Raw genomic sequence first — 26,553 nt, 5'->3', positions numbered from 1 at the left:
GGGGAATATGCCTTGTGTTTCCTTAAACCTTTCATGGATAATATTTCTCTGAGGTAAAAATCTGAATCATCACATCTTCACTGAGGGTCAAGGCAGTCATTATAATCTGTTTTTAAGCATTACTGGCTATTTGAGCCAAAAGCTCATTGCTACTAATATTCAGCACTTTCTAAGAGTTAATGGATCCTGATTGTTTCCTCCCAAGACATCAGTAATTTATCGTCTGCTCGGTCATTAGGCAGTCATTTTAAATTGGATTTTGATGGACTTATATCAGTCTATTTTTTGGTCTTCAGGTGTGTGCCTCTAGACTGGATCCAGATTACTTCATTTCCTCAGTGTTTGAAAGGTACAACAACATTTCAGTCTTGGATTGTGTTTTCACTCTCAGTTATGGATACTAAAAGCCTTGTGTTTATGTCAGATTCAAGGTGGTGGATTTGCTGACAATGGCGTCTCAACATCAGAACGCAGTGCTGGACTCAGAGCAGGAGAGACCCATGCTGGAAGGGGCGCTGACCTTCTTGGTCATACTGTGCAGTCTCAGAATACACTTAGGTGCATATCTTTATCAAAATAATTCTCAGTAATATGACATTATACAAAAGATTTCTTAATAAAACATGCTACTTCTGATGAATGGTGAATTCTTACAACCTTAGAACAAGACTGTTTTAGAGTACTAAATACGGTTACATTAATAGTATTCACACATAGTTTGGTTATAAATAAGAGCTATTTAAAAGAATGGGACTTACACCTGCGTTTCGAAAGCGTGTTCTAAAAACGCTCTGTGTGCTTTTTCCCGGGAAACTCAAAGAGATGGAGATATTAATTCATGATGTCTTTCTCTCTTTGTGTGTCATTGCAGGAATGTCTGATGATGAGATTTTGAGAGCGGAGATGGTGTCACAGTTGTGTATGAATGATCGTACCCACAGTTCACTGCTAGATCTTGTATCCTTTCACCATGAAACATGATGTACTCACAGGAATTCTCTGTACAAGTACAAGTACTTGCTTTGATTGTGTTTTTGCAAGCGTTAGTACAGCTTGTCAAGTTGTCCCAGGGATCTATGCTTATCTTTTTAAAGAAAAATGTAGGAGCACAGTCAAAATTTTAGGTGCAACTTCTAATCAATAGTCAAAAAATCTGATGAAAAATTTGTCTTTCCATTACGAGGTGATATTTGACTCCTTAAAGTGATTAACAGGGGAATTTTATTTTAACCTTTGTAATGGCATTTTTGCCAACTTCATTTAAAATCTATCTATATATATATATATCTATATATCTATATCTATATCTATATCTATATATATATATATATATATATATATATATATATATATATATATATAAGCTTTTTAAATGTTCTAATAAAAAAAACTGAATAAGAAGTTACCAATCAAATGAAATTGCTATTAACAAAATGTACAACAGAGTTGGCACAGCAGAACACAAAAGTGGCTTGTAGGTGTATTTTCATGTTTAATGAGGCTCAGAAGTGGCATGAGTGTAATCAAATTCATAAATTCATGTTTTACATATACAATTTTGAATACAGAATTATTAAATGATTTAAATAACTGAAAAGATACTTTTAAAATGAAACTAAATCTGCCAGTAGGTGGCGGCAAGTCACTAAATTACTGAATCATATCATTGATCAAACTAGATTCGTTTAACGGAATAAAAGAAACACGGCTTTGTTTGAATGGAGATGCACAGCAGCTCAGTTGTGACATTTTTCAGACCATTTTTGGTGACGAAGCAGAGCAAAATCAGGCAATAGTGTTACAGTCAGACAATGTAAGTCACTTAATATTAACTTCTTGTTTATTTAACTGTGGTATTAAAGCAATATCTCCTTTACAAACTCTCATTAAAGCTGTCACCCATCTTGGTTCATTGCAATCTTACAAAGTTCCATTATAATCAACAAAGCTCTCTACACTGCACAATCAATCTCTTATTTATACTCTCTACACTTTATGAAAGGATTTGTAAGATATGTCTGTGATACATTACTTAGCGTTGCAAAAATGCGCAGAAACCTATGAAGCACCCCTCAGTGCAAACACAAATATGCTGATAGCATCAATTGCACATGGTGCTCCCAAATATTTTTTCATAGTCACACGCAGTAGTTTTCAGTCGCAAATGCGACCGAAATGGTCGCACTGTAGAGCCCTGTGTCCTCGATTTTGTATCATGAGAATCAAATGATCTTTTCCACTTCTTTGGATAAGAGCTAATTAAATTACGAAAAATACTGTAATCCTTTTCAGAAAGAACCCAAGTCCAAAAAAGACACTTTGATGAGCACATGTGTCATATGTAAAGAAGCTGCTATTAAAGGATGTATGTACAAGCTAAAAATCCCATTTGAGAGAAGTGCTGTTGCACCTACATGTGAAAGAGGTGTTTCATAAAAAAAAGTGCTTTCTAAATGGCCAGAAAGAGTGGAAAACCTAAATTACAACATATTTTCACAACCACAAAAGCCTTGTTTAACAAATATTAATCACATTATTGACCTAGGACTTGAATTGAATATTTTGATCACATTTGTTGTAGTTTGATGATTGTCCTTGACTGCAGTTTTAGATCCCGGAGAATCCGAACCCTAAGAGCGGTGTGGTGCCGGGCAGCTGTAGTTTTGAAGAGATGCTGTCTGCTGTAGCTGATTTTAAAGCTCCGGTGTTTGAACCCGGAGGATCTATGCAGCAGGGCATGTATACGCCTAAAGGTGACACATCTTCTAGATTATGATGGGCTATTTTTTCCGTAAATTAATTATTTTTGGATGTTGTGTGTACCTGTACCTCTCATTACCTCCAGATGGCAATGTGACTCCATGATTGTAGCGTTCAACACATTTCTCTGCAGTGGAACAGAAGCATCTGCTTGCTAGCAGTAGTTGTGTCTTTGTTTCTGTTACATGACCATGATCAAACACATTTCTGTACACTTAAAAATTCAGCTATTTATTATCTGGGGTCAGTAAGATTTTAAAGAATGTTTTTTGAAATCTTTTGTTCACCAAGGCTGCATGTAAACACCAAAATACAGTAAAACAGTAATACTGTGAAATATTATTACAGTTTTAAATAGCATTTTTCTGTTTGAATATATATTTTTTTTTAAATCTGAATTTTTAGCAGCCATTTTATTAGAAGCAGTCTTCAGTGTCACATGAAGAGTGTCTTTAGAAATAATTCTAATATGATGATTAGTTGAGCGAATTGTCTTTTTTGGTCATTTTTGACATACAGTTCCCTCCACAAATATTTGCACCCTTGGTTATTTTGAGCAAAGGCACCTGTGGAAATAATTCAAAATATTTACAAAATTCATATCTTTCATTGAAGTGAAACAATGGAAATTGGGGGGAAAATCTCATTATGAAATAAATGTTTTTTTCTAGTTCACGTTGGTCAAAAAGATTGGCACCCCTAGAAATTCTTATGAGTAAAATATCTCTAAAATATATTCCCATTTTTTTTAGCACACCAGGGTGGAGCTAGGAGCATGAAACTGTCCAGCCATGATTTCCTTTTGCACAGGATTTTAAATGAGGAACACAAATTCCGTTAATTGTCCATCACAAGGAGTAAAACCAAAGAAAATAGTTCTGATCGCTGAGCTTCACAAATAGAAAGTGGCTGTAAGAAAAGAGCTAAAGCATTGAAAATCCCCATTTCCACCATCAGGGCAATAATTAAGAAGTTCCAATCAACTAAAGATGGTACAAAATCTGCCTGGAAGAAGCCATGTGTCTATATCGCCATAATGGATGGTGAGGAGAGACTTTGAGTGGCCAAATACTCTCTAAGGTTTACAGCTGGAGAATTGCAGAGATTGGGGCCAGAAAGGCAAAAAACAAAAATTAAATAGCCCCTACATCACTGCATGTTGTTTGGGAGGGTTTCAAGAGAAATCCTGCTTGTTAATCCAAAAACAAACTCCAGCATATTTAGTTGTCAGATACGACTAGAACTTCAAACGGGACTGGCTTCTATGGTGAGATGAAACTCAGAAAAGAGCTGTGCTCAAGATGAGTTTGGTGCAAAGAGGGATATAAAGTACCCAGTGCCCACATTTAAATAAACAGCTGGATCTTTAATGTTCTGGGCCTATTTTTCTGCCAGAGATCCTGGACTTCTTGTTTCATGATACATGGCATCATGGATTCTATCAAATACTAAGAGATAAAAAAAAAAACTAAACCTGATTGCCTCTGTTAGAAATCTTATTATGGGCTGTGTTTAGATATTCCATCAGGTTATTCACCAACATGGAACTGGGAATCTGAAGGATCTTGAGAGATTTTGTATGAGGGAATGGTCTCTGATCTCTTGTTAGGTGAACTTTGTAGAGAATTTTGGTTAGCTCAAAGAATTTAAGATGATCAATATATGTGTGTATATGCATGAGACTGTTTCTCTCATCACATATACACTGCAAACTCCACCAGGTCTTATGACCAATGAATAGGATGAAATGAGTTATTTAAAACATACATTTCAGTCAGGGAAAGTAGTTCAACTCACAGGAAATCGTGTATAATAATCGTCATTAAATATACGCAATTTCCAGTTTCTGATCAGTAACAGTAATAACGATATCGACTGGTTTCTTTGTCCAGCAAATTGTTCAGTGATACCCATTACTCTGACGTTGGCCCGTCGTCACGGCAACGCATTTTTACTAACCAGAACGGAGTTAAAACAATTGAACAGAATAGGGCTTAAGGTAGCAATATGAGATCGAAACAGTTTAAGTGACTTTTGTAATGTAAGCATTCAGCACAGAGAATCATTATATGTGAATATATGGTTGTTTATTAAACTATTCTACTTACAAACGATCGCACATAGACAAACGTACATAAAACACAAATAGACAGAGAACGCGTGAGAGAGAGAGAGTAAGAGAGAGAGAGAGAGAGAGAGAGAGAGAGAGAGTAAGAGAGAGAGACAGAAAGTGAGTTTGCAAAGGGACAGGAATGAAACGGTTCTGAACATCCTGAAATCGTTTCTTTTATAAAACGCCTTAAACGCAGCTATCTACGTTTGTAGAAAGGACGGATACTTGCAAGCTTGTTGTTGTTGTGCATTGGTTCCGTATGTGTTCAGTTCAGAAAGTCCTTTCCAGTTCCTTGAGAGTATTGCAGGCCTCATCATCTCCTCTGCTAGGTGAGACCCCCCCCCCCCCATGGATCTGGGGGGAGGTGCGGGTGACGTGTCTTTGTGTCCCGAAGGCAAGAGCGAGAGAGAGATGAGGGAAGGTTTATAAACCTGTAGGTCGTTCACGCCCACAGTTGGACCTTGTCCAATCCGGTTGATCTGAGTTTTGGAGGGAAGATTGAAAGTCTTTGTCTCTCAAAATGTTGTTTCGCATGTGGAAGCTGATTGGTTGTTTGGCCACAAAACTTTCAAAAGTTCAATAATACATATAAAGCAAGGAGTTATTAAGATGCCACAAACATTAACATTTAGGGAATAATAAATGCTGCTCATAGACACCAAACATGATCTATGTATCATCTCGTTTGACTGAGTGATTCTAAATGTGAGAGTCTTAGCATGCACAATAATTCACCTATTATGGATTAATGTTTGAGGCCGGCATACATAACAGAAACAACGATATAAGAAAAGGTAACACATTGATACGTGTACATTTCTATATAACTGTATGTGGGACTGCATGTCTGAATAAGGAAAGTCTATCTTTCCCTGCATTCCTGTAGGAGTCTTATCTTGATGGTGGGGGGATGAGCTGGATAGTGACCAAAGGTCTGGCTCATAGCACATAGGTGTTAATCATGGGGGAGAAGTCATTTAAGGAATATAACTAGTTATTTCATGTCTGATGGGCTCCATGCACTACAACTTCAACCTCACCAGGAATTATAGTAGAAAACTCAAGAGCTGTTATCTTGGGAAAAGAACTTTGCAATAATTGGGTGCCAATAATTGTGGCCAACGTTAACTAGAGAAAAACATTTATTTCATAGTGAAATTTCCCCCCTACCTTTTATCTTTTTTTTTTCTTTTTTTTTAAAACAAAAGATCAAAAGGATAAACAATTAAGATTTATTTCCATAGCTGCTTTTACTCATATTTACCAAGGGTGCCAATATTTGTGGAGGGCACTGTATATTCCTTGTCCACTAAATATCAGGATATTTTCATGGTTGATTCATTCATTCAAAAAGCATAATCAAGGTTTTTACAGAGTTTCAGAATTCCAACAGTGAGTTTCTACTGGTGTTTTGCTCATTTTCTAAAACATTTTTGTGTATAATTATGACTGTATTGTGATCGTTAAGCTTATTTATCAGCTCTTGCCACATGATGGCAGACTGAGGTTGTTTCAAAATAACTAACACCCTGCATTTATTTTCTGTGTGTTTTCCAGCGGATGTCTGGGAGAAAGAATTTGACCCTATAATGGTGATTCTACGCACAGTATACCGCAGAGACGTGCAGTCGGCCATGGATCGATATGCAGCATTGTGAGTTTCTGACATCCTACAGACCTCCTCCTTATTTCACCATTCACTTTATCATTTAGACACTAAACATCTGCTGTTTCACTTAATTTTCCACTAAACAAGAATCTTTCAGTCTATCTTGCAATCTATAAATGCATGCAAATACAACACAGTTTATACAAAACATATGTTCAATGTGGTTTAAATCTTTGTAACTGTTATGGTAGCAACATCACAGACGTTTCCTGTTCCCAGAGAATACATCAATGGACTAATGTAGGCAGTCTTAAAGGAGGAAATGAGACTTTACACTGCAAAAAAATGCCTTTCTTACTTGGATTTTTTGCCTTGTTTCCATTAGAGATGCTCCGATCAGCATTTTTGGGGCCGATCACCGATTACCGATCACCAAGATCATGATCTGCCGATTGCCGATCACTGCCGATCACAGAATGGCAGGAGAATGGGAATCTTTGATCTATAATCTAGCAGAGTTTGCACCATTTGTAGAAATGAAACTAACTCTAAATTAGCTATGTTGAAAAAAAAAAATCTAGAAATAGGCTACAGTCAAGATCTTGAAGAACCAACAAGTTAGGGTTGGAGACGATAGTATCGTGTATTGACAATCGCCAGTTGCTGATGCCTTCTCTGCTGAAAAAAAAAAAACAGCATACTGTATGCTGCTTAGGTATGTTTTGGTGCTGGGATGCTGGTTTAAGCTGTTTTATGCTGGTCCTTTGCTGGTTTATGCTGGTCATGTTGCTGGTGAAGGACCAGCATTAACCAGCCAAATAACCAGCAAAGGACCAGCTAAAACCAGCATCCCAGCACCAAAACATACCTAAGCATCATATGCTGTTTTTTTCACCAGGGTTTGACGATAGCAAGACGGTTATTATTCTAGGATGCTTCAGAAACTTGTCGTGACATTAATAAACGCATAGAGTGGCCACGTCGCCTTAACGCTCCGCATGGGGAAGAGATTTATTTATATTAAAGTGCACCTCGCACTAGACTAGGCTATTCTTTGATATTGTAAATGTTCTTTGCTTGTTATTTGTAGCTGCTTTTTAAGATGATGTAAGGATTATATTATCCAGCATTGCAGTCATTAGGATAAAGGAGGTAAAATGTGGTTTAGGCTGAATTAAATATGATATATCAGAATCTGTCTGTATATAGGAAACATAAACATTCACCTCAGTAACATCTATATGCGTCTATTAGAATTACGATGCGATAAAATGGCGCTAAACATACGCACGCTAATTACACGCGCACCGTTTCTCCTCATTCTATATGGACTGAACTACAGCATGAACTGATGACAACAATCAGACATACAGCGGTAACATTATTGCAATATGACGGGTATAGAAAGATACATTCATTTACATTCAAGCACGCACATTCACCACTCAGAATGAAACCGAAAGTAACCTATAGTTTAACTTCTCCGGCAAAACTACAGTCAGCGCTCTGTACACTTACAACATAGTCACATGCCCAATAACAAGACTACTCTTACAAAAGTAATAAAGAATTTAGTACTCATGTTGCATGTTGCCACTGGTAAGCTCCGTTCTGCTGTTGTTTACCTAGGCGCCGTGCATGCACGTGTGAAAAAGTTGCGCAAGTAATTTACGTCAAGTGATCGGCTTTTTTGATCGGCGCTTTTGGGGTTCGCCGATCAAGCTATTTAGAGCCAAAATCGGCCGATCATGATCGGTTGCCGATCGATCGGAGCATCACTAGTTTCCATCCAAAATATCCAAAAATTATAAAAAGGATTTTCTAGACGAGTAAAAATTGTTGTTTTTACGGGTTAAGAAAAATAATGTTGTTTTCTGTTTGAAATAAGATTTTTTTTTACCCCATTGGCAGATTATTTTGCTTGTTCTAAGCAAAAGCTCACTTAATTTTGACTTGTTTTTTCTGATAACAAGACAATAATTTTTACTTGTCTAGAAAATCCCTCTTGATTTAAGAATTTTTTGATATTTTGGCTGGAAACAAGACAAAATTTCTAAGTAAGAAGCATTTTTTGCAATGTAGTTTAATACAGTAATGTTGGGAAACACCTGCTGTAAAACATTCAGTCTCTCTGAGATGTGGTCATTGGTCATTCTGAAGCCAAACTGAGGGGGAAAAACTCTCCTATGGAGCCTTAAATTGCTTGATTTTGTACACTGTTGACCTTGAGTTTGAGGGTCGCTCTGTGATAGAGGGAATTATCTTCAGGGTCACTACTTTTCTTGTTTTAAGGAAGGTGTTCGTGGAGGACTTACACCTGAAATGGGTTTTCCCAATTAGAGTCATGTCACGGAGAATCAATACATCACACCTTAAATACAGATTCCCTCTCCAACCACAGCTTTTACAAACATTTCCTCTTAATCTCAGCCACATGAGGAACTTCCATATGTATGGCAGTATAAAAAAAAAATCAGCAGTGATTACAAAACTAGAGTTTTAAATTTATTCTGTCGAATATTCCTCTTCCAATGTTTATTTGTTTGAGTTTTACTTATTTAGCAGTTTTGCTACAGACATGGTTTAAGTGTTTTTTTTGTTTGTTTGATTTTTGTTAATCAACATGAAACTGTAAGTGAATACTTCTGGCATGTATGTTCATTTATCTAAGTGAATGTTTTAAGTGATAAAAATAACTTTAATGCCCACACAAGGATTTTGTCCATTGTAAAACATGGGCATGATAACATTCATCAATAGTCTGAATGGCCCAAGTGACTGCAGGCAAAATACAATTTTTCTTTGTCATGTTGACTTTAACGGCGTATTCTGGTCTCTGTAAGTTCAGTAATCTGGTTAAATTGTAGTTTTGCAGTAGCTGCAAGATCAACATGAAATATGTAAGTGTTTATATATGAGAGATGTCGTGTAAGTGGTTTTTCAGCAGTACGTGACATTGGCTGTGTCAGTTTGTGAATATGCTTTGGTTGTGCTTGTGTCCAGCAGCTGGATGATGGATTACTTGTCAAGAGGACAAAATATGTTATATCCCACGTTTCTTTCAATGCTAATGGAGTCAATGATGTCTTTTAACGCAGGGCAGCTGTGTTCAAGTCTGATAAAGCTAGAGTATTTCTCAAGCACACGTTTTTGTGTTTTAGTAGCTGCATTCATAACAGTTCTTCGTATCTAATTCTGTGAATCACTGGAATCATGCTCTTACATTGTATGTCATACTGTACTTATACCCTAAAAGACAATATGAATTCAAAAAATTACACTGAATTGTTTTTATATAATTCAAAATTGGGTCAATCCATCATAATATCTATGATTTGTGACCCTGGACCACAAAACCCCTCAAAAATTGTGATTTATATATCATGAATAAATACATAAATAAGCTCTCTATTGATGTATGGTTTGATAGGATAGGATAATATTTGATTGAGATAGCTATTTGAAAAGCAAGAATTTGAGAGTGCAAAAAATTCAGAATATTGAGAAAATCGCCTTTAATATTAATCACCCTTAATATTACTAATCAGAAATTAAGTTTTGATATATTTGTGGTAGGAAATTTACAAAATATCTTCATGGAACGTGATCTTTACTTAATATCCTAATGATTTTTGGCATAAAAGACAAATGTTTAATTTTGACCCATAACATGTATTGTTGGCTATTGCTACAAATATATACCCATGCTATAAGTTTTGTGGTCCAGGGTCACATATCATCAGCACGTTGTTGATGTTGCTGTTGGTGTCACTCAAATGTTCAGTGAGTAAAGTATTAAATTTGGATCTGTTCCAGTTGTATGACTTCAGAAGGCAAATAGTAGACTACTTTTATGATACTGTCATCTTGGAGACTGTTAGTCTCATTCCCTATTCATTAATATCATATGGAAATGAGCAGCTAGGACAGTCTGCTAAATATCTTTTGTGTACTATGGCTTTAGACAGGACAGAATTGTTATTTTGGTATGAAATGTATATGTGCCTTGGACCACAAAACCAGTAATATAAATTTTTTTGAAATTGAGATTTATATATCTAAATAAATAAGCTTTCCGTTGATGTAAAGTGTTGTTTTTGTACAGGGCAATATTTGGCCGAGATACAACTATTTGAAAATCTGGAATCTGAGGGTGCAAAACAATCAAAATATTGAGAAAATCGCCTTTAAAGTTGTCCAAGTTAAGTTCTTAGAAATGCATATTACTAATCAGAAATTAAGTTTTGATATATTTACAGTAGGAAATGTACAAAATATCTTCATGGAACATGATCTTTACTTAAAGGTTGTATCAGCGATTTCTAGCCTGAAACATAAAGTGTCAAATTCAGCTGAGCTTTCATCACGATCCGCTCGCTGCCTGCCCCATAAATTGTCTGTGAAAAAACCGCGTCTCTCTGGTCAGCCTAGGGTCCGAGATATGCCAAAAAAACAATCGGCACTACCAACCTTTCCACACATAAACAAACAGTGTTCCAACCAATCAGCGTCAGGGGTTTGGTGTTGTGGACTTTCGCTCCGCCTCCCTCACATCCCTGCACCAGTAGGAAAGTCCACAACACCAAACCCCTGACGCTGATTGGTTGGAACACTGTTTGGTTATCTGTGGAATAGTTGATAGCGCCGATTGTTTTTTTGGCATATCTCGGACCCTAGGCTGACCAGAGAGACGCGGTTTTTTCACAGACAATTTATGGGGCAGACAGCGAGCGGATCGTGAAGAAAGCTCAGCTGAATTTGACACTTTATGTTTCAGGCTAGAAATCGCTGATACAACCTTTAATATCCTAATGATTTTTGGCTTAAAAGTAAAATAGATGATGTTGACCCATACAATGTATTTCTGGCTTTTGCTACAAATATACCCATGCTACTAAAGGCTGGTTTTGTGGTCCAGGGTCACGTGTTTCACATGTTAAGTGCTGTTTAATGTTGTGATTCAGGATTACACTGATAAATAACAAGGTGTTTTTATATTTTTAACATTTGCATGGAAACAGGCTTTCTAAAGCTAATTGCATTGTTTAATTATTATCTAATACATATTTTTTGCCTTTTGTAGTTTGAAACAGTCAGGCATTCATACGGGGAATCCCTGGCCACCTTATAAGGAGAGGACCCCTTTGCACCCCTGCTATAAAGGACTGGTGCGCCTTTTGCACTGCAAAACCCTACATATCGTCATCTTTACACTGCTTTATAAGGTGAAACTTATCATGCAATACAACTTGCATGTGGTTAATTTTACAGAATGCTTGAACTTCAGTTTAATGACTCTAACCATTTTTACCAGTATTAAAATGAAATTAATTGTTTTCCCTCTTGATTTTTTCTTGTCATTTCACCTCTGACAACTGTTAACTATTGTTCTGTTTGTTTAGATCTGGATGGATCACCAGAACATGTCTGAACATGTGTTGTGTATGGTTCTGTACCTGATAGAACTTGGGCTTGATAATCAGGTTCATGATGACAAAGTGGAAGAGGTAAGCTTCTTTTTCCCTAAATAAATTAAATAAAAAATATTTTAAAATCTATTTTTAATTTTATATTACGATAGTAAAATGTGTAATTTAATAATAGCAATAACAATAATAACTGACTCTTTGCAAACAGCTTGATTGACAGGCAGTCTGACCAATCATAACGCCAAATCCACCAATTTGTCCAATAAACAAATCAGACAGGAAAGTAGATTAATTTCGGAGGACTTAAACTTGCAAAAATTGTGTTTATTGACATCTTTCCAACGTTGAAATAAAATGTATTCTGATGTTCATTTATGTTTATTTCATGCTTTAAGTAAATAAGAAAAGACCATCTGGCAGACTGTAGTTACTCTGTTAGCGCTTGACTAATTAAACACGGGTTCATCCAGTGTTAAAACATAACCATCTGACTAGATTATTTGTAGCTGCTGAAAGCACAAGCTTTGGATAAGTCTGTTGTTGCAGGCTGTTGTTGTTATTTTGTCCCTCTTGCTGAGGTGTTTTTCTTTTTTTTTTTTTCTTTTTTTTTTTCTTTTCTTGTTTGGTCGCAGGAGCCCTGTATTGAGGAGCATTGCCATGACAGCTGGTTCCCGGGCACCAGTCTGCTGTCTAACCTCCATCACGTCATCAACTTTGTTCGGGTTCGAGTACCAGAGACGGCACCTGAGGTGGAGAGGAAGAGAGAGAGGGAGAGAGAACGAGAAACTCCACCCAGCACTAGCTCTGAGAGCACCACCTTTGGACAGGTGAGCCAGACACTGTTGCCTTTTCAGGGTCATCTGGCTCAAGGGAATTTTAGACAGGGTCACAATGGATCTCTGTATGCTGTTGTGTTGATAACATCACTCTCATTTCAGAGTTCCAGAAGGCTGACAGGAAATTGGAGAGAGGTAGAGGGATTTGGGAATGATTTTAAAGTGGTGTGAAATGTTTTCTTAAGTTCTGTTTTGGATAACCAAGTATGCAATGGTTTGAATTAGGAAGACTGCACTCGTTTTGTTTTGTGGACATGCTTTTGAAATGTTCATAGACCTGTTGCTTGTTTATTGGCATTTAACATTTCCAATAATTATACAAATAGGTGGGATTATGAAAATAGGATTAAAATGAATCATTTAAAATGGTTGTGCAAAGAAACGTAATCTTGTACTGTTTTCTAATATTCACAAAAACCTTTATATTAATTAAAAAATGTGTAAGCAAGTAACAATAAAAAAGTGTAAACAAGTAAGAATAATATTAACAAATAATATTAACAACTTTAATACACATGAGTGTGAACATCTAATGACGGACGATGTTGTTAAACACTTTTAAACTCATTTTTAATTTGATTTTAAATCAATTTCACAGCGTGCCTATATACAGCCATATATCACATCTATGAGTGTGATATTGCATTTATACAACAGTTCAACGGCACGAGTGTGTAAATACACAGAAACAACAACAACACTCTTTTGTGCAGAACTACTTAATTCCACCACGGATTCAAATCTAAGTTTGACAGTTTAAAAGCTGAGCCCAAGCCTCCGTTACTAATTCGAAAACGTTAATTTATAACTAGTAACAAACAAACGTTGAGTTCTTTCATTGAAATCTTATTGTATTACTGTATTTAAAGCAGTATATTGTGTGTAGTAGAGTATTATGAGTTATATATTATAATTATTTACCTGCATCCGATACAGCAATCATTCTTCAGCTCAAAAAAACATTAGTTTGAATGTCCATTGAGGAAAGCGTTATCTTTGTCATAACATTAATTCATCTGTTAAAGGTAATTTCTGATGACAGCACTGCTCAGTGCATTTGTTCGCTTCAAGCTGTTGTTAAAACTAAAAATAACTTCTGTTTAAAAAATTGAACACTCATCTAATGGCGAAACAATGTAACTAAAATCACCATCAGTAATACACACACCATTTCTCAATACTAAACAATATTAAATACTATTATTTATAGAAGATACATTATTAAATACTACTATTATTTATATAAAATAATATTTATTGAATATTTAATAAACAACAACAACAGCCATCGTAAAAGTTGCTAGGCAATTCAGGCAAGAGTACGCATGCAGCGCTCGGATATACAGCATTGAATTTACTTTGATTCAACATGATGAGATTTTGCCAAAACTATTTGCTCAGGAACAAATAGTAGATTAACGAGACCAAAGACTACCATTAGATTTACCCAAAACAAAATGCAACCTCTGTGTAACCCCTATAAAGATTGTACATACATGCACATACAGTACACTACCATTGACCCAATTACAAGTAAGTGCACAGGAAATGGAGCACTGATCATAATGTACCTTGTGGTACATTCAGTAGTCTGTGATTGTGTGTGAGGTTTTCTTACTTTATTTATTTATTTTTGGTCTGTGCATTGATCTGTCTATATTTTTCCTGCTTGGTTTGTTTGAAGTGTTCACAGTATATTGTAGCTAGATATGAGTTTAAGTGATGAGAGGAAGTTTGCTTTAACTGCATGCGTTTTTAGTGATTTATAGTGATATAATGAATTTTGAGCTCAGCGGTCAGTGGTTCAGTGCTCATCATTAAATATTCATCCTCTTCAGTGAGATCGGCATGCTAATTAAACACACTATGGACAACTGACACATTCCATAAGGGTTAGTCCTCTGTACTTGCAAAGGAATTGTCCTTTATTATTTTTTTTCCAGAATGTTTTGCCAGTCGTGGGTTAGAATTATCATGATTAAATTTTAACTAGTGTAAAGCAGGTCTATTTTTATGACCAATGTCAGGTCTAACCTTGAGCTTCACCTTTTGAGTATTTCACTTAGAGTTTGGCGTCCTCCTGTGATCTTATATCCTGTCCTTCTGTTTCCCTCGTTGGGCAGCTAATGTCACTTGCCTAATAACTGTTTCTTATGAGACACAAAGTGCTCTTCCTCTGGGGCTGCTTGCTGGTTCAGAAAGCCCAATCCTCGTTTGAGTCGCATACAAATTTCAGGACATTGCCTTATGGGACTGAACACAGAACATTTTTGCATTTAAGCACAATGTTTTTCCATTGTTTTTCAATGTAAACATCAGTGGCCTGAGTCTTATTATTATTATTATTATTATTTTTTGTGAACAGCCCTTAAGACTCTAATCTAGAGTGTAATTGTTTAAATCCATTAATACTAAGGAGTAGTGCAGTCTCTTTAAAGTAATTCAGCTAAATTCTTATTCTAAATATGTAAAACAGGACCATACTGGTCAAAAGTTATACAGTATAAACGATACAATAAAATACATAGCTAACTAAATATTAAATATATAGCTACATTAAAATGTATAGATCCTAACTTTAAATTCGGATTTGATGAGCCATGTTTAAAATGGTTGTAAAATGCTGATAGAAGCATGTCTTGTATTAATGGAAATTCTTATTACCATTATGCATTCTGATTATTGCTATCAGTAAATGTGCTAAAACATGCTAACCACCTAGAACATCATAGAAACCACGTCATCTGTCTGTTTTTCATTCATCCGTCTGTCATCTTTCTGTCAATCTGTCATCCATTTATCAATCTGTCTGTTACCTGTCTTTATATCAATCTAACTATCTATCTGTCCATCAACCATCTACCTGTCATTCATCTGTTAGTCTGTCTGTCAACTATCTATAAATCCATATGTCTATCTGTCTGTCATCTGTTTATCAATCTGTCTGTCATCTGTCTGTCTCTCTGTCAGCTGTCTATCAATCTGTTGGTCTCTCTGTCATCTTTCTGTCTATCTGTCTCTGACTGGCACAACCTTAGAACCTTCCATTTTCAAGCCAACATCAATGTTTATCTTGACCAACTATTTTAAAGCTGCAGTCCGCACCACTTTCTGGTTAAAAATTTTCTAGGGATGCCCTTGACTAAAGATTTTTCTGTTCGACTAGTGGTTGTTCATTTTAAGCATTAGTCGACTATTAGTTGCACATTTATTAATAAACCACATAAATCATCATAATGAGCCTTTAATTGCCTACTAGCCAAATAAGTGTTCAAGCACATGCAAAAAAAGCTTGCCACAGCGCAGCGGCAGATAAATTAATTATAAATGTGTCAGGGAAAAACAGCAAGAAGATTGTTTTAATAATTTATTGATAAACTAGTGCTTTCTTTGTTGTCTTCGACACAGATTCGTCATCTCCGCAGTAGTTATGTACCTGAATGTTTCATACGGATTACGTAATCTGAGAATATTTGTTTTCTATTTGAATTGGTTCATTTAAAATAGTCATTTCACTCTCTATAAATACATTTTTCATTTCTGTAAGCAAACAAAGTTTCTAAGTTTTGCGCTCAAGTTCGCAGAGACTGAGAAGCCAGTTTGCTTGCGTTATTTTACAAAAGCGCAATGTTTTGTTGTTATTCTGAGTGCACACAATGCTTTCCCCCCCTTGGTTGGTAAGAACAAAAGTGGCAGACATCTTGCTTACTTAGTCTTTGGGTCGTATATTCCAAGACGTAGGCTAGAATCCGTTTACTGAAGTACAGTACCCACACTGGTGAAGTGACTGACAGCCACACATACTCAAAACATTAGATTCATCCTTCATGTTGCACATTTAACAACGTTTTATATGAGCAGTTGGCCATTTAAGACAATGCGTTACAATGATTTAACACCCAGACTCAACTTTGAGTGGGTTATTGCTTTAATAATTGCATGTGAATTACTTGCTATGATTGACTGACCAAACAATTCTATAACAGTGTGCTATTGGTGTGCTTAAAGACATAAACCTTGCTGCAGGTATCATTTACGAGGCTTATATCTGTTAATTCTCTGTCTGTGGTTTCTCTTCAGAACCTGCGTGAAGCTCAGGTGTTCAGTCTGGTGGCGGAGCGCAGAAGGAAGTTCCAGGAGATCATAAACCGCAGTAACCACGAGGCCAGTCAGGCGGTGCGACCCAAGTCCTCATCTTCTCGCTGGCTGCCACCGGGCTCACCTCCGCAGCTGGTGACTGAGATCCTGGAGATCCGTGAGAGCATGCTGTCACTCCTGGTCAAACTGCACCAGAAACTGTCTGCCAAGCAGAACTCTCTGTCTCTGAGCTGGTTGGCCGAGGTGGATCCGGCCCATCATGCGCACGGAGATGGGTTAACGGCCATAGAAAGAATCCTGGCCAAAGCTGCCGCCCGTAGCCGGCACAGCAAGAGGTGCCTACAGGAAATCTGTGGGAAAGTGTGTCCACCCATACCGCCCAAGAAGAACAGTCCTGGAGATAAAAAGAGTATGGACAAGGAGGAAAGGTGTGTGTTTCCTGTATCATTTGCACCGTTTCTGAGAAACTTAGAATTAATTAAACATGCTCTTTTATGTTTAGATAGTAAATCGATGGTCAGATATGATGTCTCTATATTTAATTCTTCAATAATATTTAATGGGGATGGAATGAGTAATAAACCAACCATTAGCATCTCTGATTATGGGACAGATCAGATGCCTCCTGCAAACCAAGTCAAAGCAACTATAGTATGTGCATTGTGTGTCTGGAGGTTACCATAGCAACTGTGCTCAGAGCAGTATTAAAGGACTGCTCATTTGTTTGTCCGTGACATTGTCGGCTGGAAAATCTTGAAGCGTGTCGTTCTTGTCTGCATTAGTTTATGCCCCTCTATTAAGTGTCTGTTCCTCCCATCCAAATAACAAAGGAGAGAGGTGGACAATTACACAATGTTCTCATCTAATCGAGTTTGCCAGATATTTATAAGGCTCTGTCGCATGCTGTCAATGGGCAGAATTTGCTGTATTGAACCTCTTATTAGGGTTTCCAGATATTCGCACATAGACAGTTGGGCAATTTAGACATTACTGCACATTTTTTCAAAGTCATTTCTGTGCTTAAAGCATTGAATCGACATTACTCAAACTTTTAGGCTACAGTGTAGCCATATTATTGTTTTCAGAAGCTGTATCTAAAGTGATGTATAGGCAGAGCTGGGTAGATTACTTAAAAATTGTAATCCGTTACTGATTCCACATTACATGACAAAAATTGTAGTCAGTAACATAATCCATTACATTACATATTTTAGGTAATATAATCACACTACTTTTGACCTTACTCATTTATCACATTGATTTAAACAGCATAATCTTGTACCATAATGGTGTAAAAATACAAAGAGTGAGAAAACATATTCCTTTTATTGTAATTAACAACATGAAGAGCATTAAACATTATATTACATCAAGGTTTCCCAAACTGGGGTTCATAAAGGAACTGCAGGGAGTTAATTAAATCTTAATTAAAAAATGGAAAACATAAATACATCATTTTAAAAAAATCAATCAAAATAATACACTTACTGTTTTTTTTAATAATGTCCTAGGGGCATTCATATTCAGCAGATCACCATAGTCCAAGAGTGGTAAGAAGGTAGCAGATACACAATATTTCCTTGCTCTAAAGCTTAAGCTTGAAATTAGTTTATCAATATGTAGCCTAAAAGTTAACTCTATTTATTAAATGCGATGCCCAGGTACTTATAACTTAAAACATATTCTATTTTTGTTTCCTGGAAGGATTTAATGTCAAGAAGATCACTTGGTACAACTTTGGAAAATTTGAAAAAAGCATTGAAAAAAAAAAAAACGGTTTTAGTGACAAACGGAATTGAACAATATCAAACGCTGACTGTAAATAGTGAAGTGCTTGTAAAAATGACAGTGCACAGCAGTAAATAGCAGGGTCGTCTGCATACAGATGGTACTTGGCATTTGGAATGTTGTTGCATAAATTATTTATATATTTATAGGAAAATAAAATCGTCCCAGTACAGACCCTTGAGGAACACCTTTGGAAAGTGACAGAAAAGATGAAGTACAATCATTTAAAAGCACACGCTGTGTTCTTGAAAGATATTTGGAAAACCATTTAATAGCATTTTCAGGGAGACCAACAATGGAGAGTCTTTTTAAAAGTATGCTATAATCAACTGTGTCAAAAGCCTTTTGATAAGTCGAGAAAATTAGCTGAACAACTTTGTTTACAATCTAAAGCATCAATAATATCAGCGAATTTGTGCATTTTAATGAGTTTGAAAGACAAAAGCCTTTCAATAAAACATAATAATACATGGTTAACCTAATTTAATAATAATTAAAATAAAAATTAATGTTCATCAGTATTTGATGCAATGTTGAAACACTTCTTAAACCTGAAATTACTTTTTGTAAATCAGTGGTCAAATTCTGTGTCGCCACCTGACAAGTGACTAGACTATGTGTGAATGTCCACAAAACTGGACTTTCTGAGTGCGTGTATAAGCGGTAGACTATTTTAGAAAGGAAAATTTAAAAAATAAAGAGTAATTAGAGAGAATCAATAAATTATGAATAATTCATTGCTATTGTGTTAATAATATGTAATCGTGTAATCAATAAAAACTGTAGTAACTGTAGTCTGATTAAAAGTATTTTAAAATGTAACTAATTACAAGTACTTTATTTTTGGAATCTGATTACATAATCTAGATTACATTTAATCAGTTACAACCCAGCTCTGCATATAGGTACATTTACAGACTTTTCAGAGGTGGCATGAATGCATTTACGCTGCTAGTTAAAATTGCATAAATAATGCTGTGAGATTAAAGAGGTTTAAATTGGTGTTAATTTATTTGTTTCAATTAAATATTTAAATAAGAAATTATTGTTTGTTTGTTTATTTATTTATTTTTAATAAATTGATACTCTAAATATAATACTAAAACCAGCAGTAGGTGGTGGCAGGTCTTAATGAGTGAATCATTCAGTCATTCATTTAATTGATTAGTTCAAACAGCCGCATAATTAAACTAAGCAAGTGACTGTTTTTATTAATGGATCACTGAATCATTGGCTCACTTGATGTTTTGTCCGGAAAGGCACAACAGTTCTGCTTTGGCTGGAGCTATTTTTGTTGTTGAAATTGAGCCAAAACAGACAATACTTGCAATAGCATGTCTAAAAAGTAACAATAGTAACTTCTTCTTTATTGATCTCTTGAATAAAATCAGTGTCACGTTTGTGCAGTTGTGCAGGTATTTGGGCAAAAAGCATCGCTCTTGCACTTTTGTCACTTGCACGTTTGTCTAACGTATAAAGCTTAACACTATACAGAGGTATTTTTGCCCTCATATTTAGAATTTTAGGGGCATATAACAGTGTTCTAGTAGGCTATATCACACAGTCAGTCTTCATGTTTATCGCCATCATATTGGTGTAATGTGATAATATTGTGAAAGAACAAGAAATGGTAATTATTATATGCCAACCAGAATTTCAATTGGTCCATTCCTAACTAATAAGCATTTCAATTGGACATAATGATTGTCTGAGAAAGAATATATGCCCATCTTCAAAATTTGATGGCGTAAATGATGATCAAATACATCCTTCAAGCGGCCATCAAATGTAGTAAGATTATGATCACGTTAACATTTCGGCACCAATTGATTCTAACCCATCATTCATAGCCTTTGAAAATGGACATTTCATAATTAACAGTTAATAATGATGCAAATGATTTCTGTTTTGACGTCTGCAGGCGTCAACGGGCCAGAGAGAGACAGCAGAAGCTGCTGGCGGAGTTTGCCTCCAGGCAGAAGAGCTTCATGGAGACTGCCATGGATGTTGGTGAGCTTGAACATGAGCTGAAGTTGCTTGCTGACCTTTATGAAACACGTCTGATGAGTCTCTCCCGCGGTTAATTAGCAGATGATCAGTTTCATGTTTATTTGACTGATTTTCATTCTGACGTGTTTCTGATCTAAAGACACAGCATACATTTTTAATCGTGTATCTATGAAGTCGATGTTTCCACCTTAGCTGAGTCTGTCTATGGCTGTTGTTCTGTATATATCTGGGATGTGCAAAACCCAGCCCAGACGTGGGGGCATTTAAATGAGATTCGTTCTTGCATTGAAATATAGCTACAGGGTGAAATTAAATGCAAAACTCTCGAGAAACATTTTTAATATGCAAAATCTAGAATTTAGAAAAATGCTAGTAATTTAAATTGTAAATTTTTAATTAAAATGGGTAATTAGAGTCAGACAGAAAGTGCTGTGGTGCTATCTTGGTGTCAAATGGTATTACCATATTACTTTGATACATGGCCTGGTTCTGAATTATTGCCAAAATAAATAAATGTATTATGGCATTGATTTGATATTTCAAGTACATTAAGCAATATTATTGTAGCTCCATCTGTGAGCAATAGGTAAAAAGCAAATCTCATTCAGACAAATTTGTGTAAAATTCAGTTTTTAATCATATGCAGTGTAGTATTCTTAACAATTTACTCAATTAAATTTTACAGTCCATTACTACAACATTTTGCAAATAGTATATAGGACGTTGTAAACTTGCAGAAGTCCTTGAAGGCTGAAGCTGTGGGCCGTAATCTTACTCTTTGAAGGAAGGTGACTCAAATTCGTTCTGCCCTTCATGCTCCCTCAGGCCTTTTTAGCAAAACCGTGTGTGAGTGATTCTCAGGGGCCATTTTGTTGTGTGCTGGTCACCAAGATCAAGATTGAATACATTGACACTGACATGAGTGATTATGTTTTAATATAAACCTTATGATAATGTCTCTATAGAGTCAACATTATATCCTACACATGAGCGTCCATGTACTGTCAATGGAATGGTTTTACAACAATCACTTCCTGCATTGTAGCTACTAGGGCTGGGCTGACAATAGATTATAAAATTTTGCCAGACTTTGGTACCAGTATATTAAATGTAACAATACTAGCACCGGTGATATCTACCAAGTATTCAAGAAACCATCTCTGATTAAAAATGACTTGTATGTGTAAGAAAATTATAGAGCATTATTAGTGAATTTCATGTTTAGAGCAGTAGTCTTGCACCAGAATTATTACTGAAAACCAAAACCGAAAATTAAAGTTTTCATCAATTAATCACATTTAATTAATAATCAACACTCAAAACTGAGTGTAGATTTTAAAAAGTATAAATTACACACAAAAGGTAGTTTTTATATCAAGTTCTTAAAGGGATGGTTCGGAGTAGAATTGACTTCATTGCTATGCACTCCGAAGCCCATGTAAATACCCCATCCGAAGTTTTTTTTTTACCTTAGTCAAACATTTATGGAGATATTAGAGTTTTTCGAATTGCTTGTTACAGGAGTGAATGGTACATGTGATGTATCTCATAAATTGCACCACTAAACGTGCAAGTAATCTTACCAAACTTGTACAGTAGTGTAAATAGGTTATGTACTCACAAAACGCTGCATCGGAACATTTGTAAGTCCACCATGAGTGTTTTAAAAACACGTTTTAGCCGATCCCTACTAGTCTCAATATTAATATTGTCAGCCCAGCCCTAGCATTCACACAGCTGACATGTTTAACTGTTGTCCATGTTATGTGCAAAATAGACACTGACACAGTCATTGTACCATAGTCATTGGGAAAATACTTATTTAATGTTGCCATTTCAGTCAATGACTTCAGCCCTCCAATACTGTTTTGGACGCAACCAACAATTTATTTTCTAACGAATATTTTTGGTTGCTGAAATTTCAGTGCATCACTATAGAGTTGTGCTATTTGAATAAGGTTCGTATCTGATCCGTTTAAGAAAACAGGATTTGTCTTTGTTGTCCACCTGAAGTCAACAGCAAATGTTAAAGTGACATTGAGTTTTGGCTGAAATATTAGCTTCAGACGCCCATGGCTGATGTCCCCGCTGACATTGAGAGAGGTGTCTGTATTATAGATGTGCGCATGCCTGCGATTGTCAGAATAAAACATTCTCTTGAGCTCTGAAGTACAGGCTCCATTTGTTTTCCAGATTTGAATCAAAGGTCACTTTGGATATGAATATTTGCACAGGAATTCTAATGAGATAAATTGGGCCAGCATTTCGAGCATCTGTGCATATGGTAATGAATCTCAGAGCAGTACCTGATGCTTTACTGTAGGTCAAAAATCATACCGGCTCAATGCAGTCTTAATTAAAAAGAACTTGAGAGCCCATAATATAGTCTCATATAGCCAATACCATTGCAGTCTGCATAAAGTTATAGTTAAAGTTATTTTAAACGTACAATTTCTGAAACTTTGCATTTACTTGCAAAACGTTTTTGGAAATAAAATGAGGTGACAGGAAAAATTAAAAGTGAACTCAAAGTTTTCTGTCTCTCATTTTTTTTTTTTTGCTACCCTCAGCAATACAGTAATTGAAAATCTTTTGTATTTTTGGGTTTTGTTTAATAGTGCGTAGGATAATAATTTAGTGTCTTAAATCTCAGAGTTCACACATTGCTTTTAATTGCTATGAAAATGTCTCTTGTGTTAATTAAGCTGTATTTGCTGCTTAATTGCTGTGTGGTAATTGCTTTATTTGTTGGTAAGCTAGGGGTGTGCTTCATTAATCTTGTTTGCTGTAACATTATATTGCAAACTATATTGATATTGAATTATTGTCCAGTCCTATTTGATTGTGATTAAAATGCAGTGGTTACCTCTGAATTTAAATGGCTACAGAAAGTTTGCCCTGTAATAGAGCAAAAAACATCTTGTTCACGTAGTCATATTTTCATTCTATCTCATCTCTTGCTTAATAAAACGTAACAGTACCTGCCTTTTTGCAGTACTGGTAGTACCAAGTACATACTCAATTCAGCACTCGCTGATATGTGTTAGAGGTGTTAATCAGAATCTACTAATTTTTCACTTGACCCCTTGGAAGCAACAATTTTTTTTATTATTGTTAGCATAAATAATGAACTGATTTAATTATTATTTTTTTAATTTTTATTTTCAAATAGGTAAATAAAAAAAAGTAATGCTTCCAATATATATTGTTTATTTTGCTCTGGGACTAAAATTGGTTCTGAAAATTGATGTAATGTATAATTAAGAGCTCATGTTAAAGAGATTTTATAGTTAAGTCATGGCCATAAGCTGTATGTTTTAAAAGACTTCTTGAGAAAGGAATATATTGCTTTAAAGCGTTCTCCTTGTCTTTTATTTCCAGCATAATTAAAATAAAAAATTTCCTGGAAAATGATCACCGAAAAAAAAGTGGGAGCCCTGTGGTGTGTTTTTGATGAACAAGTACTTCTGGATTAAAAACGGATAGATTGATTTGAATGAAATTTGATTGAAATAAACAAAAAAAATGTTTTCACCATTGATATTTTGACCTGTTTTACTGTATAGAAAAGTCATGAGTCATCTGAATATGAAGACTGGTTGTCATATCATTGTAATGTTGTGTTGAGTTAGGACGGGTGTGTTAGAGGGCAGCAGTACCAAGCAGGCCGCCTCAGGCAAACACTGTCACATTAACTTTCTAACACAAACCTTTCATTTCCCCATAGACTTCTCTGTCTTTTTCTGTTCACCCTAAGCTATATATCAATCCAAACACACGCTGACATTTACAAAGCCTCTATTTGCTCACAAATTGAACATGTTCTTAACATTTAGGAGTGATTTAGAAAAGGTAATTAATTCCTAGGAATATGTCAGCTGGGAAAAGCAGATATCAGCAGTGTTTGTGACTGTGAATGCTACCTTTAAACTTAAAGTGATGAAAAATATATTACATTTTGCCTTGCTTATTATAAAAAGAAACTAAATGTGATATGTCCCTATTTTTTTTTTATACTTATGTGTTGACTAAGAACAGCTCTACACCAAAATGGAAGGAGGCCTGTGTGTGTGGGTGTGTGGGTGTGTGGGTGTGTGTGTTTTGCATTTATATAACACTGAATCTTTTTTGGGGGTCAGATGTTGTTGACACACAATGGAGCCTGGGAATCACCTGTAGAAAGAAAAAAAAAAGCAAGAGCAAATATAGAAGATTCTAAATGAATATGTGCACTGGAATTCTAATGAGATAAATTAGGCCAACATTTCAAGCATCTGCACAATGTTAAAGCAGTACTGGACTTACTGCAGGGATAAGAACACAGACTGTGAAAGAACGGTAAAAACAGAGGTTCAGTCAATGCCTGATCAAAAATCAAATCAGCTTAAAAAGAACTTGAGACGCCATAATATAGTCATAGCCAATGCATTCACTTCCTGCATTAAGTTGACTTTGATACGTTTTAGGCACATGAACAGTTTTAAGATACTGTGTTTAGATACTGACCTTCCCAGACGGCAAAATATTCTGCACATTTCACACATGCCGTATAAAAACAGGGTTCACACTACATTAGCTCTGTTGTTACTGCTTTTAATGCATGACCGCTTGAACCTCCATTAACTCTTTGTAAATTTAACCAGGAGAGGGCAAAAAAACTAATTCAGATTTATATTATATAACTAATTAAGTTTTGCCAATCTACTGCACTCATAATTCATGTTCATTTATTGGATTTTTACACCGTATCTTCTCTTCTCTCATGCTTGGCTTCTCTCTGCATTTTGTTTTGTGTAAAACACCAAACCCCTTACAAAAAAGTAATGTGATGGGAGCATGGTGCAGTAGGATGCCATTGTAATAAATTATACTGAATTATTATCATGTACAAAGGCACTTGTATCTGTAAAATTCCATGGTCCTTTTGTTTTTGCTTTGGAGCTTCAAAAGCTCTCTAAAGTTTTGGTGAAGTCAATATCTACACAACTTAAACTGAATAATATTGAACGCCTAGGGAAAGTATCCCTCATGGTCGATCCAAATTGATCTTCATCTGTGCTTTAAAAACTAGTGAGATTCCTTGCGGCCTAGTGATTTGTTTTTAAATACTTTTCATTATCGAATGAAATAGAATTATTTATAATCTACATTTCTCAACTCGTTCTATGAACTTTTTTTTCTTTTCACTACAGCTTTTTGCAGTGCATTTTGGGATTGTCATCTCACATGCATTACAGAATTCGCTCAAAACAAAGTGTCTTGAAAGGCAGCATAATTTTGCTGCCTATATTTTGGAAAAGCTTTTATATCTTAGGTGCCTTAAAATGCTGTACACCCTTTTATTTAAATGGAAATTTTGTGATCTACCAATGTGCTCTAAAATTCTTTTTATTTGTTATCTCTGACTGTTGTTTTGTTTGATTTTGTGTTTAATAGAGTCACCAGAAACAGATGCAGTGATGGACATGGGCTCGGCAGAACCTCTGGACTCTGAAGTTTTGTATGACTGTGTGATCTGTGGTCAAAGCGGCCCGTCTACTGAAGACAGACCCACAGGACTGGTGGTACTGCTGCAGGCTTCATCAGGTAACCCACAACTAACCGCAGTTCAGCATTTACATTACCAATGTATTTGTGTCTATTTCAATAAGTATTAGTGTCTTTTCGGCCAACATTGAATAAAAGATAATATAAAGATTTTTGTCAATAAACCTGATGTTAACACATATACTTATATACTATACTATATATATATATATTAGTGGTGGGCCGTTATCGGCGTTAACGTGAGACTCTTATCGGGCGATAAAAAAAATATCGCCGTTAATCTATTCTATTCTCAACGTTGGGTTGGGAGCTGGGTCTAAACTACATAAGCTATGATGACTTTCACCTTGATATTTTAGCGCG

At 35.7% G+C, this 26,553-nt stretch overlaps 1 protein-coding gene across 1 annotated transcript in view; it reads left to right on the top strand.

The window, feature by feature from the left end:
• Positions 1 to 26,553, top strand: part of ubr3 (ubiquitin protein ligase E3 component n-recognin 3) — an 89,702-nt gene that overhangs the window by 28,772 nt on the left and 34,377 nt on the right. The window contains exons 15-26 of the mRNA XM_073845038.1: positions 297 to 349; positions 425 to 558; positions 872 to 957; positions 2,612 to 2,753; positions 6,431 to 6,527; positions 11,566 to 11,707; positions 11,885 to 11,989; positions 12,544 to 12,738; positions 12,850 to 12,882; positions 16,828 to 17,273; positions 20,555 to 20,643; positions 26,080 to 26,229. Coding sequence (XP_073701139.1) covers positions 297 to 349; positions 425 to 558; positions 872 to 957; positions 2,612 to 2,753; positions 6,431 to 6,527; positions 11,566 to 11,707; positions 11,885 to 11,989; positions 12,544 to 12,738; positions 12,850 to 12,882; positions 16,828 to 17,273; positions 20,555 to 20,643; positions 26,080 to 26,229 — 1,672 coding nt within the window. The remainder of the gene's footprint in view (positions 1 to 296; positions 350 to 424; positions 559 to 871; positions 958 to 2,611; positions 2,754 to 6,430; positions 6,528 to 11,565; positions 11,708 to 11,884; positions 11,990 to 12,543; positions 12,739 to 12,849; positions 12,883 to 16,827; positions 17,274 to 20,554; positions 20,644 to 26,079; positions 26,230 to 26,553) is intronic.

Source organism: Garra rufa, chromosome 8 (assembly GCF_049309525.1).
Source record: "Garra rufa chromosome 8, GarRuf1.0, whole genome shotgun sequence".
Lineage (NCBI taxonomy): Eukaryota > Metazoa > Chordata > Actinopteri > Cypriniformes > Cyprinidae > Garra > Garra rufa.
Note: the sequence above shows the minus strand (reverse complement) of the source record. Positions and strands in the feature narration are given on the sequence as shown.